This window comes from Lichenostomus cassidix, chromosome 2 (genome assembly GCF_008360975.1).
Source record: "Lichenostomus cassidix isolate B80296 chromosome 2, HeHo_3.0, whole genome shotgun sequence".
Classification (NCBI taxonomy): domain Eukaryota; kingdom Metazoa; phylum Chordata; class Aves; order Passeriformes; family Meliphagidae; genus Lichenostomus; species Lichenostomus cassidix.
The window spans coordinates 19,007,704-19,026,863 of record NC_139482.1 but is presented as its reverse complement, the minus strand read 5'-3'; the positions used below and the strand labels follow the sequence as shown (position 1 = coordinate 19,026,863).

General features: G+C 36.4%; 1 protein-coding gene across 1 annotated transcript in view; it reads left to right on the top strand.

Moving 5' to 3' along the window:
* MALRD1 (MAM and LDL receptor class A domain containing 1) overlaps window positions 1-17,443 on the top strand; it is a 229,886-nt gene extending 212,443 nt beyond the window's left edge. Inside the window, exons 37-41 of the mRNA XM_085050566.1 lie at window positions 7,089-7,171; window positions 7,264-7,354; window positions 14,474-14,549; window positions 16,224-16,280; window positions 17,029-17,443. Coding sequence (XP_084906692.1) covers window positions 7,089-7,171; window positions 7,264-7,354; window positions 14,474-14,549; window positions 16,224-16,280; window positions 17,029-17,130 — 409 coding nt within the window. The 3' untranslated portion in view covers window positions 17,131-17,443. The remainder of the gene's footprint in view (window positions 1-7,088; window positions 7,172-7,263; window positions 7,355-14,473; window positions 14,550-16,223; window positions 16,281-17,028) is intronic.
* Window positions 17,444-19,160: the final 1,717 nt, after the last annotated feature.

Genomic DNA, 19,160 nt, shown 5'->3' with positions numbered 1-19,160 from the left:
TCAATATTTACCAGCAAACATTAAGGTGTTGTTCCTCTTGCCTAGCTGTGAAAAAGCTAAATGGACCTATCTATTCTGAACTATTCATAGTGACACACTTACAGACCCAGTAAAGGACCCAGTGAGGATTGGTCTCTATATTTCACACAGTCTATGTTTGTCCAAATTGTCTCTAGATACCTCCTTTTTCAGGTAGTTAATGTTAGAAGAATTAAGTTCTCCTCTAAACCTTTAAGCTGGTTACCATAGTTTCATTGTGTTTCTCTATAAAAAGCAATTAGATACACTGACCTAGTCCTTCCTTATAACAGTTCTATTCAACTCTGGTTGTAATTAGAACCTCTCATTGTGGCTATAAAAGCAATGAGTAATCAGTGGTCATGCTAGGGACCTGGGAGTAGCTCCCAGCACACACTGGAGAAAAGATACCTGTAAAGGATAATGATGCCAATATATGAATTTTCTTCCAAATTGCCATTAGTTATCACATTGAGCTCTGCAATCCCTAAAGAGTTTCATTCTCTGATTTAAGGAGCTCTCTCTAGTACATATCATTAAGTTCTTGGCTTCTAAGACTTGCTCTGGCAAGGACTCCCTCAGGTCAGTTAAGAACTGTGTGACAAATAGGTTCCTTATTATTAGTTTAAGATGTATTTCCTTTCAGTGTGATTGAATGTTCTAGAAGATAGTCAGCAGCACACAATTTTTCTTCCATTTACCATATATCATTTTGTTTACCTTCAGCATATCTGCTCCCACTCATCTTCTATATAAATTAAATCTGATCTTTTCAGTCTCTGCCATATGACTCTAATCACTGTAATCTCTAAAGTCTTCTATCTTACACATTATGCATACTGCATTCTTTTATGATACAAAGTGAGCCATTACTTTCCTTGAATAATCTATGAGAATGCATAGATCTTTTCTTAGAGTACTTATAGTTCATTTAGAATCTGTTTATACCTCATATTGCTCTTCTTCATGTTGATTCATTTGTATTTGCCAGTTATGAATTTTAACAGTTTTCAGAACAGAAGCTATATCCAGGTCCTCAAATCCAGATCTTTGTTATCATACTTAGTCATATCACATAACTCTATTCAGATGCTTAGTTAGCTTTCTTTTCAGTTATGGGGAGTTCTTGCTCCTGTCTACCTTGCTGTGCTACTGGGAGTTTACAGCATCTGAGGATCCTTGGAGTATATGTGCAAAAGGTTAACTACTTTGCTGCAGGAGAGTTTGCTTCTTCCTTCATAATGGAATGAAGAGTTGCTGTTTTCATCAAGAGTCTAGTGAAGCTTAGTTTGCAAAATACTCATCACAAAGACTAGTGAGCAGAGAAACTTCTTTTACACTGATATAGCAGAGAGATGTAAAGTATCTGTTTCCTGCAAGGAGCTAAGTTGTGGTTTTGGTGGGTTTTTTTCTCCTGTACCATCAGACATCACTCCTGGAGCAGCCTGCACTGCAATACAGCAGCTGTACAGCATGTAGGCATACATGGCACAGCTCCTAAATAAAGTCAGCACTCATGTAATATTCCCCATGCAATGTATGATAAACATAGCAAATACCTTAGAAACATAGCACAGGCAAATCTGAGTTCACACAGGAGGTCCTGGCTCTCTGCATTGTCGCAGATTCATAGGAATAGTCGCTAAAGAATATTGCAAAGTGTACAAGCATGTTCAGAGGAATATATAACTACAATCATCCACATATTACTGCCTTAATCTACATACTATTAATACCATGTACACTAAATAGTTGTCTGAATAACGTCTGGTCATTCTGAATGTACACAAGATATAACAGATTAGGTTTTCTGTATAACAATTTTTTTGATAAAAATAGTAAAAAGAGGTGTGCTTTGATATCCTGAAATGAAGCAGTGTACCAGCCAGACATGTTCTTGAGCATCAAAAACAACAGACACCTTGTCTGGTTTTTATTTGTCATTCTGAGTGAGATGAGCCACAACTGCAGGCACAGGATGCAGCAACACAGGAAATACTAAGTTCTTTCTTCTGCATCACCAATATGTATATAGAGAATAATGAGTTGTAAATCCTAGAAGCAAATTTGAAGGGTTAACATTCTCCTTTCCAGGGTGACTTTTCCTTAAGAACTTGCTAATAGCAGAAGACGTTTTGTCAGGCAGAATAGATTAGTATGTGCACTGGGATGGAAGTATTCAAGTGCTATTACATCTGTCTTTCTCTGTTGCTCCTCCTGTTTCAACTATGAGGAGTTTCCTGTCTAAATGGATTGCAATGGCTATATCTGTATTTCAGATAAGCTTAAGAGTCTTGTAAAATGTGGTGCTGCTAATTAGTCAAGATGTCATTAGTCCAAGGAAATTAATTGTACAAAAATAATGTGGAATTTCAGCTTTATGGCTCAAGAGATAAATTCAGAGTATTCTCAGAATTGTCTGTCTTGAAAATAAAATAGCCAAAGAGGATTATTAGGGAAGCTCTTCAAAATTCCCATTACCCTGCAAATGAAGATTTAGCACATAGCCCAGGAGACATGGTTGATCTGTGCTCTGTAAGGTCCTCACACCACAACAGCATTGGCATATCTGTGGCTGCTCTCATCAGAGAGAAAAGTAATCATGACTTTGAAGAAGCAACTTATCAGCCTCCCAGAAGTGCAGTCTGTGCTCAGCAGTGGATGGATAGTTATGAGTGTTCTCCTTCATTATCTGGACTTCCAGTGAGTTGTCTCTTGGGTACATGCAAAGGCTGCTCTGACCTACCTGGAGTTGCTGGAGTAATTAAAGTTCACTTCAGGATTGCATGTGTCGAGGACTGCACACTACAAGGTGAAATTTTACTTGATTTCCTATAAAGCTGCCCAGTATTATTACTGTTATTCACAGACACAGTTTTGCAGTAACAATCAAAGGACAAAGTGTGAGGATTGAGCCTCTTTTATTGTGATTGCAAAAGCACAGAAATATGTGTTCTGTGTCCTCAGTACAAACACCGAGGGAAACCTCCTCAAAATCTCTGTGAACCAATACCATGCTTGCCCTTACCACCTTTTTTCCCAATACTTTTATTTTATTACCCAATGAAAAGAGGGATTCTTCCAGTTTTCCATCAACTGCCTAGTACTACATGCAGTGGAGAGAATGAGAAGCCTACAGGAAATGTCAGTAGATGAGAAGAACCTCATTTCAATACCCAGCTCACACAGCTGCCAGGGACTGCCCAGGCAGAAGGCCCCGGAGAGTCAGGCTCAGACAAGGGGGTAGATGTATCTCATCTCTTAGGGATAATAGGTTTTCTGTGTTTTGGCATAGAAGTTTTGCATAGCTTCTGAAGTAGTTCGATTGGTTGGTTAAGGACTGCAATGGTTTCTGGATTTTGTTAAAAATAAAATAATACGTACTGCTGTAGCATTTTCAAAGCTGTAAAAGATTCTCAGTCTTCTGGATTTCTTATCAAAACCTCCAACTATCCTATAGAAGACCATGCCTTAAATATTTGTTTGCTTTGAAAGTACCCTTCAGCTTTTCACAGTACTATTTCACAGTAGAGTGAAATAACTGGAGTAATTTGACAAAAATTATTTCTATTTTATTTACCTTCAAGGTCAAGAACTGATACCATCTTCTCTAATCTAAGTTATTGGCAGATATTGGTGCCAGAAATCTCATTCTATTCTGTCCTCTCAATTAGAGAGTGATTTCTCCACTACAGCTATCACTGTAGTCAGCTAGAGTCTCTACAGACAATAGATGTAAAAGGAATAAAATCTTGCAAGACATCTATGAAACGAGATTGTTTTTAGCATTTAAGATGAGTTTTTCTCTATTCTGGGCACAGAAATGCTTGGCTTCATTAAAAGCCAGAGGCTGAGAGCCGAGTACAGTAATGAAAAATTTTCCCATGTTTTTCTTGGAGCCTCACTGAAAGTTGCAGGCTTCTCAACAAGCTGCAACTCTTACTTTTCTAGTCTTTTTTTTTTTTTTTTCTTAAGAAAATAGAATTTTGGTAGTAATGAACAACCAAACTTCATAAAGAGTTGAATGAATCTCCAAATCCTAACCCAGATTTTTCTTGGTCTTATGTTTTACCTCAGTGGCAGGGATGATTGCTAAGATCCCCTGCCAAAGTTAAAAAATAACAAATAAATCAATGTGTGAAGATACATGTGGGAGCACTTAACCAACTGATATACTCACTCTTCAATTTTTTTTGTTGTTTAGCACTGCTTCTCCATCCTGATCTTTAAGGATTCACTATGCTATCTTTACTATCTTCATCTTTTTTTGCCTTGCCTCCTCCTCCCTCTTCCTATAAAATAGTCCCCATGCTTTATGCTTTACAATATTTTCCCCATCTATTTGTTTTTGAATTTGTCCTTATAATTTACCAGGTTCCAGAGATTATCTTTGCACCATCTTAATCCATTTTTACCCTTTTATTTTTTTTCCTGACCAATGGCAGTGACTCTTATGGTAACAACCTAGATGGACACAGTGGAAAATCATTTCACTGGCCAAAATTACACATTGACAGTCTGATATCAGATTCCTAAGTGGTGTGTGTCATGTAACATTCAGAGATTTGAAGATGAGTGAATGGCCAACCCAAGAGAGTGTACAATTGATTATAAAACCTGTATGTGTATATCAGAAGATAAACTAAAAGATACTTTTTTTACCCAAAATTCAAACATAGCATGAATATGTGTAAATAGTCCATCAATAAATGGAAACATAGCATATGAAGAAATATTTACTTATTTTTGTGTAGAAGAATTTTCCTGTACTCCTACCAGTACTCTCACCTGCTTTATGAGAATTACCTCTTTGCAGCTCTGAGGTGAGCTATGCCCTGGTGTCTCCAAACCAGTGAATAGAACCTCTCATTGCCACTCTGAGTAGTGTTTGTCCACAGCTGCAAATCTATTTTCTTATTCTTTTTTTTGCAGTCAAGTAAGTTCTGCAGTGACAAGGCAAAGGCCAATTTTGGTTAAAAGCATATCTAGTTCAACAGAAAATCTGGTAAACAGGAGAAAGGAAATTATACAATTGAGAGCAATCAGAAAATTCTTTTGATGGGTGATTACCATCAGATTGCACTGTTTCTACATGGATCCACAGAACTGGGTAGGAGCCCAGCTGCAATTTGACATTTTCATAAGTTCATCAGTCTGCATAAAAGAGCAGCTTATGAACAACAGGATTTTTGTAGTATGCTGAAGAAGAAGGAGGATTAAAGAGACCAGGTATTTTCAGACACTGAAAACAATGGGTCTCCAGCTCAACCAGACCTGTCAGCTGAAATTATACCATTTTTTCTTTAAAGACAGCATGTCAGGATATGCTACTGGCTCCCATTTCTAAAGCTAGGATTCATTACTATATCAATTACTAACCTTGAACAACGTAACCATTTAGCCACAGAAAACTCATCTGTGGGGTAAATGGGTTAAATAAAATCTCTCTCTGCCCTCCGTGTTTGAGCAGGGCTGGTACTTCCCTTCTGGCATGGTCTCTGTCCACAGTTTTTCAATCAGACACTGAGTTGCAACAAATCCTGCATCAGTCTCTTTTGGTCTTTAGTGAAGTCACCTTCCTGTCATGTCTGAAACTGGGATATTGATCTGGTGTCTGACATGCCCTGATCCTTTAAGGATTGTAATTGTCATTGCAGCCACAGATTCTTGCTGCTTCCACCCTTCCTCTCCCCACATCCACCACTCTTAGGTCATTTTCTGGGAAAATGGAATACTATTCAGTGTGCAGCTGCTCAGGTAAGGCATGTAGGCAATACCATGTGCTAAACTATGGCAAACAGAGTGAAGTTCTCTCTCCCATGTTCAAATTAAAAACCTTCATACAAAGATTTAATTGTGCATATGTGAGGTATCATACTACATATTTAAGAGAGGAAACCAGAATTTCAAACTTACATTATAAAAATTGGTGACTATAGAAAAAATTGTGGCGTTACACACACAAATTGTGTATCTCAATATACAATCCAGCTCACAAGTTTGTGAAACTGTAAAGAGAGAAATCATAAGTGAAATGATTTTTCCATGCATTTGACATTAGTAGGACTGAAACTGGACTACTACCATCACTTCTATCTTATACTCCCTTTAAAAAACAGGTCAAAATTTATGAAGCTAATAAATCACCAGTCATGCATATAATTGGGAAGCTGGTAGAAGCCATTCCATCATGACACTCAGGGTGGGGTTCGATCACCATGTGGGGTGCCTGAAAATCAAATGTCATTATGTTGCCATCCCCTTAAAAACCCTTTTACAATGCAGTCATTTTGAGATTCCCCAAACTGGGTATGGCTCAGCAAAGGCAGCTGACCCTCACCTAGTTGTCCAAGATCCCTTCATTCTCATGAAGAGATAAGGCCACAATGAAAGCAAGTAGACAAAACCCTAATCTAGGAAAATTAAAGTGACAGATTATATAGACTTCTCTGGTGAACGTGATAAACCATCAAGCCACAAGTGTAAATCAAAACACCAAAGCTTGTGTCAGATATTTTGTATTTTGGTCACTTCAAATCAAGACTGAATTTTACCTAACAGCAACTTTGGAATAATTATACATGGCTACAGTCAAGCGTAGCTTTTGTTACAAACAGGTATTTGTTGGAGAGGTATCAATTTTACAAACGATTAGAAAAACCAAGAGGCAAATTAGGTGACGAGAGAAAAACATCTTTCTCATTTCTAATTGTATGTCTTTTTCTACATTAGGGTCCCAGTTCCTCAACTCAGAAATGTATTTAACCCTCACATGGCAGATTCAGGGAATTAGTCAATTTCTTTTGCAGTGAGAGAACAATATGATGGCAATGTGGACAAAAAGCCAATTCTAATCTTTGAACTTAGTTTTATTTTAGTTTTGTCTCTCCTAAGTTTGTTTTGTGTATTTCTCGCATTTCATGACATTAACTTTGATGGTGCTCTTTGTAATTGCTAGATGAGCTTTACTCACTGGCAAAAGTGCTCAAAACATTTGCATTTCCTCTGTGCTCATCGCTGTTTATGATCCTTTCTTCTCCCTTTTTCAAAAATTCTTCTTTTATTCACAGATGTGGAGAAGGATGGAAAGGAAATCGTTGCCACATAAGTGCTAAGCCTCTTCAGCCTCCAACTTCAAGTCTCCTACAAAATGGTAGGTCTGTAAGAAGAAAGAAATATCTTTCAATCCATTCTTTGAGTCCTTCCTTTTACTTAGTTCTGTCTTTGATTGCTCTGATTTTGCAGATATTTGGATTGGATTGGGTATCGGTTTCTTACTGATTAAAATTACAGCTGCTGCCTTGTATTTTCTTTTGAAGAAGAAAGTGCCAGACACGTAAGTGAAACTTTTATTTTGTGTGTAGCAGACACAAGTGTAGCACAGAGCAATGGCCAACTGCCCAGTCTCATTGGTTTCAACTTTTAAATCTCCCCACAGTCTGTCTTCACATGCAACACTAAGCAGAAAACGTAGCTTTGCAACAAAAGCTGACCTTAGTGGACCCCAGTCTGGAAACAATGAGCAATGGCTTGACTGCCTAGAATGTTTTGATTGTAGCATTGTATAAGTATTCTTAAATTATAAACATCATTTTTTTTTTAGGATATGCCTTTAGCTGACAATTCACCATTTCACAGATTTATTTTAAAGCCCTTGCTGTAATCCCTCTGAAAAATCTCTGCTTTTTCTCTCCTCCCTAAATTAAGGGTTTTTTCACTTTATTTTCATCTAACTTCTGCATTCTTCTGCCCATCTCTTCTCGGCCCATCTCTTAACTTATTCTGCTAGATGCTTCTCAGCCCATCTCTTAACTTATTCTGCTAGATGCTTCTCTGTCAGCAAGTACCTAGCACTGTCCCTTCCTCCCTTTCAGCAATTCCTTCTGTGCATTTCCTTGTCCATTTTTGTGTTGTTAGATTTTGCTCAGCCTTCATTTTCTTCTGAGAATTCATCTTCAAAGCTGTCTCTTTTCCTTTAAACTTGTTCTCTGCTATAGACTTTTCTCTCTTTGGGGATGTTGTTATCTCCCAAACTATCCACTGTACTATGCAGACTCCTGTCCTGACATTATTGCCACTGTCGTCTGCTATCACTGCATGCTCCCCTGACAGGTAGAGCTGTCTATGGACACAGAAGCAAAATGTTGAAGCAGGAGCCTTTATTGGTTGTGCTGCTGTTAATTGAGTGCACAGTTTCACCTGCTGTCCTTACATCTCCTTCCTCCTCTTTAAAGCAGGAATAACATTTCCTTATCTGATTTCACAGGGCTTTAAGATTTAGTTCATTCACATTAATGCAACCTGCTAAGGCATACATATGGAAAAGCATTTCAGAAGGGCAAGATTACCTGTATTGTAAGAGCTGTTGGATTTTTTTCTTTTCCTAATTTCAATAATTATCTTTGAAAAAAAAAAAGTTTAATTTCTCAAAACAAATTTGATGATGTTTTAATTTAAAAAATATTGTTTCTCACTCTACTTCTGTGCTCTCAACGCTCCCTCCTACTTTTTTCTTTCATAAATGTCTGCTTAAAGGTTACTGCACTGCCATTCACCTCTCTTTTACCCACATATCAATATTTAAGGTTTTTTTTTCTTTTCTTGTAATTATATATGCTAAAAAAAAGAGCAGTCTTTTTCGTACCATGTTGCAATATGATGCTAAACACTTGAATGTCCTATTAGGTATGTATTAAAACAGGGATGAATGAGGACCTTCTTACTATGGCTCTAAGAGTATACCACAGCCCTGATATGCAGAGACTCAGAGCTGTGAAAGAGAGGGTTAGACAAGCTTACACAACAAAACTTGTTCTGGTCTTGATTGTTTTCATTGGAGCTGCCAAAAAGGTAAATTATGATGATGGAAATTTTTGTGATTACAAGTTTTGTCTATTAGAAACTGAGATTGTCAAATCCTTTTGCCCACACTGCAGAATAAAAATTTTTATTTTCATTGTTTTTAATCACATTTGACTTAGCATGTAAATTGAAATGCATTTTATAGGCATCTTGCTAAGAAATAATCTAGCTAATAAATGGCAATTTGTTTGAAATTGTGAAATTATGAAAATAATGATATCTGAAACTTTGAATTGGAGAAGATAAGTTCATCCAGGCAGTTTGCCTCTTCCTTTTCAACTGCCTAGTGCCTACCATGATTTGGTATACAAAAATCACAGCTGGAAACATAGTAGTAAATTAAGGCAAGTTATTCTTCAACTGCTTAATCAGTAATCAGAAGTGACTAGTCAAGATGGAACCAATGTTGTTATACTGAAGTTTGGATCTTTAGGATAAGGCTTTATAATAAGAAGTGACTTGTGTTTGCATAAGTGTAAAATGTACAATGTGACAGCACCACACAGAGGCGTGAGATTTTACTCCTGATTTTTTTTAAGGGATTTGATGAATGAGAGGAATTTACTGGCACATAAATGATATTTTCCTGCAGTTAATTTTCACTTGTGTCTGCTTTCAGCCCTCCTGAGACATGTTGTTTTCTTAAAGTCATTAAGCACTTGACTCACTCTGGGGAAGCTTTCACACAGTGGAGACCATATTTACTACCTTTTGATAAATTCATTTGCTAGCTGTTTTTGTGAAATTTATATTAGCATCTCCTTGCTTTACTGGTATAGACCCACCCGTGCAGGCATTGGCAGTGGCTCTCCAGAGGTACATTAAGAGTTGTAGGTGTTAGCTCCCATGGCATCTTAAAATGGTGTGCAGGTCCATCTAAGTCTCAATGGAAATAGTCTAGGAATGTGTGCAAGAGCTGGAGAAGTTTAAGAGCTCAATAGAACCCTTTTTTTTTTTTTTCAGAAAACCAGGGAGGAGGCAATAAGGGTAGGCTGGGAACCCCTGAGGCAATTGCCGGCTAGCAATTTGTCACTAACAGCAGCGAGACCCTAAGTTACATTTGTCCCTCTTCTTCTCTAATAACATTAATAGTGCCTTAAAACTTCCTTTCAACCCACATAGGATCGCCCACTTCCTTTGCTCTCTCCTTCTTTCTCCTTCTCCTTCTCCTTCTCCTTCTCCTTCTCCTTCTCCTTCTCCTTCTCCTTTGCAGAATTCAATTTCTGATCTGCAGGCTTGAAACACTGCTGTTACTGAGTGGGAGTTACTGGAAGTCGTCATATAAGTTTACTTCCTAATGGACAAAAGCAGCCTTCCATGGTTTGGCAGCAGCACACTTCATTACCATGATGGCATTCAGAAATTCAAGATACTTCCCAGTCCCCGGCTGGGGACATGTGAAACTTTTGTACAGAAACCCCAAATCAGGGAAGTTTGTGAGTTTCTCTCATTCCTGTTTGTGCTATAGAGATGATGTTTCCTAATCCAGAAGGGAAGGCTGCCAGTTACTGCACTCCATCAGTGACATCTGTCCTTATTGACCAAATTGAAGCAAAGCTTCATTTTAGCTTCCATTTTGTTGCAGCTGCCTTCTAATGCTTCATTGTAATCTAAAATTAAGAATATGAAAAGTGACTTTCTGCCTAGCAAAGTATGCCTTATTGCTATTGCCTCCAAAGCAGTGAATGTCCCTGGATCCTTTCAGTTTGTTTCTTTCCTATTCTTGATCTGTGCCATCAGCTGCAAGGCCAATGTACCACAGCTATTATCAGTCCTGTCAACCTTAATGAACACAGTACATTAAATTTCCCAAAGCATATCAACAATGTATCTTGCCTTTCAGGCAACAGAATGAAAAGCTGAGGTGTTCTGAGAAAATATTTTAAAATGATAGAAAATCATGGGAAGAAAGGACCCGCAGAGGCCATTTTTCATCCTGCCACATCACAGACTCAGTTGTATCACTCCTGAGTTTGTATTTAAAGACCTCTAGCAGCATGAATTTGATGGCATCCTCAGGCTATCTTGGTGTCTTGGGTCGAAAGAAGTTTACTGTTAGAAATTTATTTTCTGACTGCTGATATGTCTGTTTATAATCCAAGTTCATTCATATTCACCATGGACATAACAGATCATTCCCTTCTTCCTCGTAGAAAACTTTTTCTGTTCTTGAAGGCATTTGTCATGCCTCCTTACAGGCTGCTTTCTTCAGGCTAAACAAGCTCAGTGCTTTTGCCTTTCTCCATAGTTAAGCTTTACTTATAATTATGATGATTCCCAGTTTGTGTTGCCAGACTTTGTGCAATCAGACCATACCCTTCTGGAGGGCTGGTGTGGGGGAACGGGTGGTGTATTCCAAGGGAAGCTCTCCAAACGGATCTGAAGGGCTGCCAGAGGTCATTGCTGGCAATGCCTCTGTTCCTATATCCCAAAGTGATAAACAGAATGAAAGTATAATGACATTTATTGAATCGTTTTCAGCTTGTGAGCTGGAACAGAGACAGATACTATTCATGTATAATGGGAGGGAAATGTGCAGTTTTATGGGAAAAAGTAAACCAAAATTTGGAAGCATCAGCCATAACTGTTGTTTGGGAATTGTTGTATTAGTCTAATGCTGCTGTCCAAATCCATTCATTCTTCTGTAGAATATTTTTGTTCTGAGGGATGAGTACTGTAGTCAGAAATCTTCAGTTTTCCTGAAATGTACATTTCATGACCACCACACACAGGAACAATTGCGTAGAAACAAGAGGTAACATGCTGAAACAGAGCCAATCTCTGTAGTCTGTAGCCTTCAAGATCACTAAGATGAAAGATGAAACGGACTGATTTAAAAAAAAAAAAAAAATCCCTAAAGTGACTCAAAAGGTACATAGTACAGACTTAGGAAACCCAGACAGCATGTTAACAGCTGAATGAAACATCCAAATGACTTGTACATTATTTTAGATGCAGCTTTTGGAAAGTCTTCTCTCCTTGCATCATGCCTCCTATTTCTTTCATGCAATGTGCAAAACACAGCCTACTTCAGCAAACCTAAATTTAGTTGCAAAGATTTTAAATATGCTTTGAAATTAGGATCTTGAGTTTTAGTGTCTGTTTAGAACTGGATCTTTAGCACATCTATAAAAATTCTTTTAAGGGATTATTTTAATTAGTAGCTTAATTGTAATCAAATCTTTGGTCTACCAGGATTTTGTTGTTGTTTTGTATCAGATGATAAGCATTCCTCCAGTACTGTATTTCCTAAAAAATCTTTGGCCTGTATTAAAGATTTGGTTTTTTCTTTGAAAGGTACATGGAAAAGTACAAAATTATGAGCTCTTGCATCCAAAAAAAAAAAAAATGAAACCTAGATACTTGATTTTCCATTAACAAGAATGATGTTACTCAGCAGTCTATTTATTATACTGGTGGATATTTTGTGGTGCATACAACTTCCTCCTGTCTTTATGAAATTGTACAGGAGAAACCTCTGACAAGGCAGTAGTTTTTGCTACTAAAGAATGCAGATGAGCTTAGCAAAACTATGCCCTATGTTACGTCAGCCCAAGATGATTAAACTTCTTTCCTATTGTGGTATTTCTGGTTATGTTAGAAAACCCTGTTCTCTCTAAACTAGCTTACCCACATGTTTGAGTATTTGCTAATTTTTTAACTTTTTTTTTTCCTTTTTTTACTGCAGTTACTACCTCAGGCAATTAATAGGTTATGACACTGGTATAAACGTGTGATTAAACTTTCACTTGCATATTCTTGAAGGTCTTTTAAGTAATTTGAAAATATTTCAGAAATTTTAAGGATAACTATTGATATCCCTTTAGAAATAATTGCTTGCTGCATTTATAAGCAGGGGGTAAGCATATATATGTTTGTATAATCACGTTCATCTGTATGCATCTATGTGTTGATATATGTCATATGCATGTGTAACATAAGTTACTGAAGGTAGTATGTACTTTCAGAGCCCTGCTTTGGCAAAAATGTTCCTAAGAACAGGAGAGAACTTTAGAAAGTTCTTTTTCCACCTAAGTTTGGGGTGTATAAATTCAAGCAGTGCCCATATTTTGGGCCATAAAATTCCCATTATCCCTAAGATTAGGTGACCAGCACATATGTTTTTCATGATGCAGATCTAGAGTGGGGAGACACCTGAAATCTGCTGTACTCAATTTTAATGCTGGAGAAAACCTCACACACACAGACAGGACCAATTTCAGCGCTAAGCACAGCAACCACAAACATGCTGTTGAAGAACTCAGCCAGCACTCTTTTGGTGCCCACAGTTTGGCAGAGTATCCTTCTGTGATTCTGTGACTGGGATGCAAATGTACACTTAGTAGGCATATAAATAATCTAATATGTCATCGCTTCACTAAGCTAACTAAAAAAAAAAATCAAAATATCATTATTTATTACAGTTAAGAATAAATTTAAAATCATCAGGTTAAAATATTTAGCTCTCCCCACTGTTGTGTCAGGTAATCAAACTAAATTATGAGATTGGCATTAGAGGCAACAACTTTCTGAAAGTCTTGTGAAAAGTTTTAGGAAGGCAAGTCAGTTTAGTCTAAAATGCAAACTTAGTTTCTTGCACTGATTTAATTCATAAGGTACCATAATCCAGCTGACAAGGGGGTGATCACTCAAAGGTTGGACTCAGTGATCTGAGAGTTCCTTTCCAACCTAAATGATTCTGTGATTTCAAGCATTTTGGAATATCAAAAACAAGTCATCTATATGGAAAAAAAAATTAGGCTGCAAGTTCCATCCCCATTCTGCTTTTGCAGAATAAATGTGATTAACTGCACAGGTCATAAGTGCTTCAAAAATAAAAATGGGATATGTGAAGACCTCTCTCAGGAAAGTATATCTTCAAACCTCTAGAAGAAGTAATGGACATGAGACCCATAAATAGCAAATTTTTCCCATTCATCTATTATAAATTGTTTAAGGCATTGTGTTAATTAATGAAAAATTTGCATTTCAATACCCCGAGTGATTATTTATTCCTGGTTTTGTACCAAAAGGTACAGGCAGCTTCTATAGCTTTAAGACTAATAGTGATGATTTTCACCCAAAATACAGGTTCTTTCCCAATTAACTGGAAAAGTAGATTACTTATAATAATTAAATAACTAACATGTTCTTGAACTTGGAGCCTAAGACCATGTTAATCACTGAATTGTCAGTGTGATAGCAGAACACGAAAACAACATGATCTCATCCCATGCAAACAAATTATAGCAATGCAATTTTTAAGGTAATATCAAGTTTTATTTAATGTATAGCATTATACCTGTATTTTATAAATACTAAATAGCTCCGAGCACATCCAAAAGCATAAACATTTTTAGCAGCAACAAATGAAGGAATATTATTTTAACCTAGACATTATTTATACAAAATATTGGTTTAATTTAATTAATTTTTGTACAGCTCAGTTATAAATATATTTAGCCACCTACTTTTTTGGACTCAGCTCTTTTCAACCCTAAACTGTTTGGTTCTTTGACAACCTATGTGATATGGTGGACGTTTTTTCCTTTTTTCTTTTTTTTTTGTTTGTTTGTTTGTTTGACTTCTCAAGGAAAGTGCAGAAAACTGCTTTTTCTTCATTTGCCAATCCATTGTACAAAGGCCTTAGTTCATCTGGGAAAGTAAAGGTAAGTAGCAAGAGCTGCTTCTATGTGTTCAGAAAAATGTGAGGTTCTAGTCCTCAAATAGTTTTTCCATCAAAATAGGGTAATCCCTCAGTGAATGCTGTTCAATAAAAGAAATGAGAATTAAAAATTGACTCAGTACTCAGATCAGTTCCAGTGCATTTTCAAAACATAGGAATATTTGAAATCAGCTCAGTGTTGACTTTCAGTGTTTATAACTAGTATGACTATGGGCTGATGTTTTGAAGAAAAAAAAAAAGGAGTTTTGGATTAAATATTTACCCACTCATGGAGAAGAAGCAGCTCACTGGGACTTGTCTCCTGTTGTATTTGGGGAAAAAAACAAACAAAAACCCAAGAAAAACTATCCAACAAAGCAAACACCCAACAACAAAAACACAGAAACAACTGTAAAAACACAAGCTGCGTTATTTGGCCTCCAAGTTGCCTTTGCACACTCACTTAACTTTAATAAAACAGTTTAGGATCATTCCCAGTACCTTAAATGTACATCACGATTTCCATCACCGTAAAATTCACCTTGACACTAAAGAAATGATTGGTCACACATTTCCCTAGCACCATTTTCTGGTCAGAATTAAGGGATTTCTAGAGTAACAAAAAAAATTTTGAATAAACTATGTATCTGAAAGTGAACATATTGCAGCAAGAGGCTTGAAGGCAAGATTTAATTAGCAAATTACAATGATATAAAAAATTCATGCCTTACATTTAATAAGAAATATATGATTGATTTAAAATAAAGAAATCTCTGATATTTTGTTTATAATTAAAAATAATATAGACAATGCACCTTGGAGTAAAAAAAAAAGAAAAATAATGTTTAAAATATCCTTCCTGCCCTCATTTTGATACTACCCTTATTAGCATTGAAAAAGCTAGGCTTGGTTTGAAATAGAAAATAAAACTTCCTTGTCCTTTGCACAGTCAATAATATAAGATTCCACTGCAGCTTTGAATAGGATTAACTATGACATGCCATTTACTTTCTATATAAAGGTCCTTACACCTGATTTTAGAGACATTAGATCAAATGAATTCACTTATAGGTTGGAGTTTGTGAGAGCTCCAAGTTGGAAACATTCCCATCACAATCATGTCCAATTTATCAGGACATTTTTATTTTAGTTAAAATAGATTCCTGACAGGCTTCATTTAATAGCAAGTTGAAAAACAGAAGCACAGAGTCAGGAGAGACATTTTCATGGAAGACAGCCCCAGGCATTGCGATTGAAGTCCAGCCATGTACCAGAATTTCCTCTATTTTCTCTAAGACTGGGAAAATACATGTTTACACTAATTCTTCTTTTTAAAAGAATGCAGAAATTATGAGTTTTCTCTGAGTCTGCTGAGACTTAAATCTGAATGGTGTATCATCAATCAAAAGGTATGACAAAATGTGAGCAAAACCTCTTATCTCCAGCTGAATACTCACAAGTTATGTACCTGTGGGAGTTTCTGAGTTTCATAAAGGACAATTCTCCTGGACCTTTCTGAACACAAAAACCATGTGGGCTTAGCATAGCTACACTCTTGCTCATAATGCTGCCTTGTAATTTTGGATCCATAGGGTGTGTTACTCAGGCAGACACATGGCAGAATATATCTTTTGCAGCTCACTAAAAATATTCTGAAGCAGTTTTTTTCTTTTTATAGTTTGCTGGTTATGCCACCTCACCTGCTGTTCAAATCAGTGTTTCTCCATGGCATGAGGTATGTAATAGCATATTTCTAGGCTACGTGTTGGGCGACTAAAGGGAATTCATTTGCAGAGGAAAGGGGAAAATGTCACTTAAAGTCAGTGGTGTATTGGTACTTATAATGTTAGTACCTCTGGAAATCTGAGAAAGATTACCAAGACTGAATTGGTTGTCAAGGACCTCCTAATAACAATTTTATTAATGTTGCTTATCAGAGCCACTTGTTACACCATACACTAATTCAATACATTTCAGCCTCGGCAGATGCTGAAAAAATGTTTAGAACTACTGAAATCCTTACCTGAAGGGTTCATATTACCTTTTTTTCCATACATTCCTCATTCAAGGAAATTAGAACCATTTCCTTGAATTAAAAGGAAATCACCATACCATGTACCAAAATTAAAGACCCACTGCAATTGCACTATTGTACACAGATTGCAATAAAATAATTCAAAATGTATATTAGAGCAAGGGCCCTGGAGACAAGGGAAAAGAAGGTGGAAACAGAAGCAGAAATATGTTCAATGACTTGATCATGTGTATGTGGCAGGTAATTATTTTGGTGGAGCTATGCTAACTTTTATCAGCCTAAAGTCTGGTCTAAAAATGTTTAGAGATTTCATTGTTTTCTTTAATATGTTGCTAGAAAATTTATTATGTTAAAATATAATGAATCCACAGCCATTTGTATGGGCATTTAAAAAAATTAATTGAATCACTTGGTTTTTAAATATAATTATATTTTTTTTTCCTTTTAGTATCCATTTAATGATGATGTGAATGCTACTTCTTTTCCAAATCCTCTCTATGGTGCAGCAGCAGAAGACATGGAGAAATTATGTAGTTCCTTGAAAACATAAACATAAAACAGGATCAATATTGATTGTAACTCTTTGCCTGAAGATTTGTTATAAAATCTGAAAATGTGTCATAATACTGTAGAATTTGCAATATGAATTATTAACTCATCACAGAATAACTCTTTTATTAAAACAATTGTGTTCAGAAAGTAAATTTATATTAAAAATGGAATCCATACATAAGTAAACCATGATTATATATAGTCTTCTGTCATTTCTGTTGTTGCAGAAAGAGATTTATAATTATAACTATGAATTAATTTTACATTTGTACAGTTCAAATTCCAGTATGTTAATAAAATGTTTAATCAAATCCAGATTCTTAAGGTTTGGGAATCATAATTGTATGTCCATTATTTGAGAAATGAGGACTTAAATATTTCTGTAATTTTGCATTTGAAAGGGATTTTAACTGATTCTTTTAGTGTTCCAAGAGGGAGAAGCCAAAGAAAGGTCTTTGTACAATTAGAAATATATTGAACTAAATCAAGAGTGGTCATGAATCATGGATTTGAATATCAGCTCAGCATGTGATTCATCTATGTGACACTCCAGTATATATACTTATTTTTTTAAAGTATTTTTATTGTTAACCTTGATAGTTATATCGGACCTAATTTCCCTCTGGTCAATTCTGGTCGGTTCTAGAGTGCTGACCAGAGTGCTACTGATAAATTTAGCTGAGTGGTTGACAGAGGGTGGAAACTGGCGTGTTTAGGAAACCATATTTCTGCTGAATAGGTTGGCCTCCCACAGAGCTGAAACTTGTGTCAGCCCATGCCTCCATGAGAAAGATATTGGGGAGGAATTCTGGAGTGCCTTGTGATTTTGATTGTCATCCTCTGTGGTACCAGGCATAGCTTGAAACAGTGTTTACACTTTAAATAACCTGACAAAATGTCATCTTCCATAATACCCACTTGCATTACATGATCGTCATTTTTAGCTTGAAGGCTTAAGTGTTCCTGCTGTGCTTGTGTTTTCTCCTTTACTGTATTTCTACAGCCTGCTTAATTTTAAACCCATTGGCAAGTTTTAAAGTTGCTAAACTCCTACAAATTGCATAAAAACAGACATCTGCACTGTAGATGGTATTTCTGTTAATACCTTCATTCAGGGAAAGCTGAATTGTTTGACATTTATTAGACTTTTGAGACTCCAGACAGAAAAGCACATTGATGCCTGGCTTCATTCACAGGGCTTCTTGGTTTGGGTTTGGGTTTGATGGTGTTTTGGGTTTCATTCACTTTTTCCTCATACAGTAACCATAACCTATACCTTTCTATATATCTATAGATCTTTCTATATACCCATATATGTTTTCTGGGGCCACAGAACTCTTTTTGACTTTTTTCTTTTTTTTGTCTGACTGGCATGACTGGCATGTTGTTTCAAGGTAGCAGAAGTAACAAGGCATGATATTTGCACACCCTTCTCCCCATACCTTCCCAGCAATATGCCAAATAAGTGCCTCTCTGCTGCATCCATACACACACCTGCCTTAATGCCATTTGGTTGGAAGTTACCAAGTGTTATTCATTAAGGCGTTTAATAAGGAACAGTGACAAGAGGATCACACATGCCGCTTTCTTTCTGAAACAAGATTAGTACCACTGAAACACAGAATTTTCTTATTATATTGTACCTGTTAAGTTGAGACCCAGAGAATACATTTGATCCAGGGAAGTGCCAAGTGCCTCCAGCTCCTGAACTCTGATATTTTGATAAATCTGTGTGAGATGATTGATCTCCACATTATAAACAGGCATTGAACATTCCTACTTGGTCAAGCCCATGTACTAAAATTCACATTTATTCTGCAATAGACCAGCAGTGCTTGCAGAATTTCATTAAACACTAAAATGCTGGTTATGCTATAGTCTTTAAATCTCCATTCATTGTGTCATGCTATTTATATCTGTAAAAATTGCAATAATGAAGAGGATGATATTAACAATGGTAGAATTTTATCACACTCTCCCTTAAGAAACAAAAAAATATTTATTTTACTATTTATGGTATTCATATTT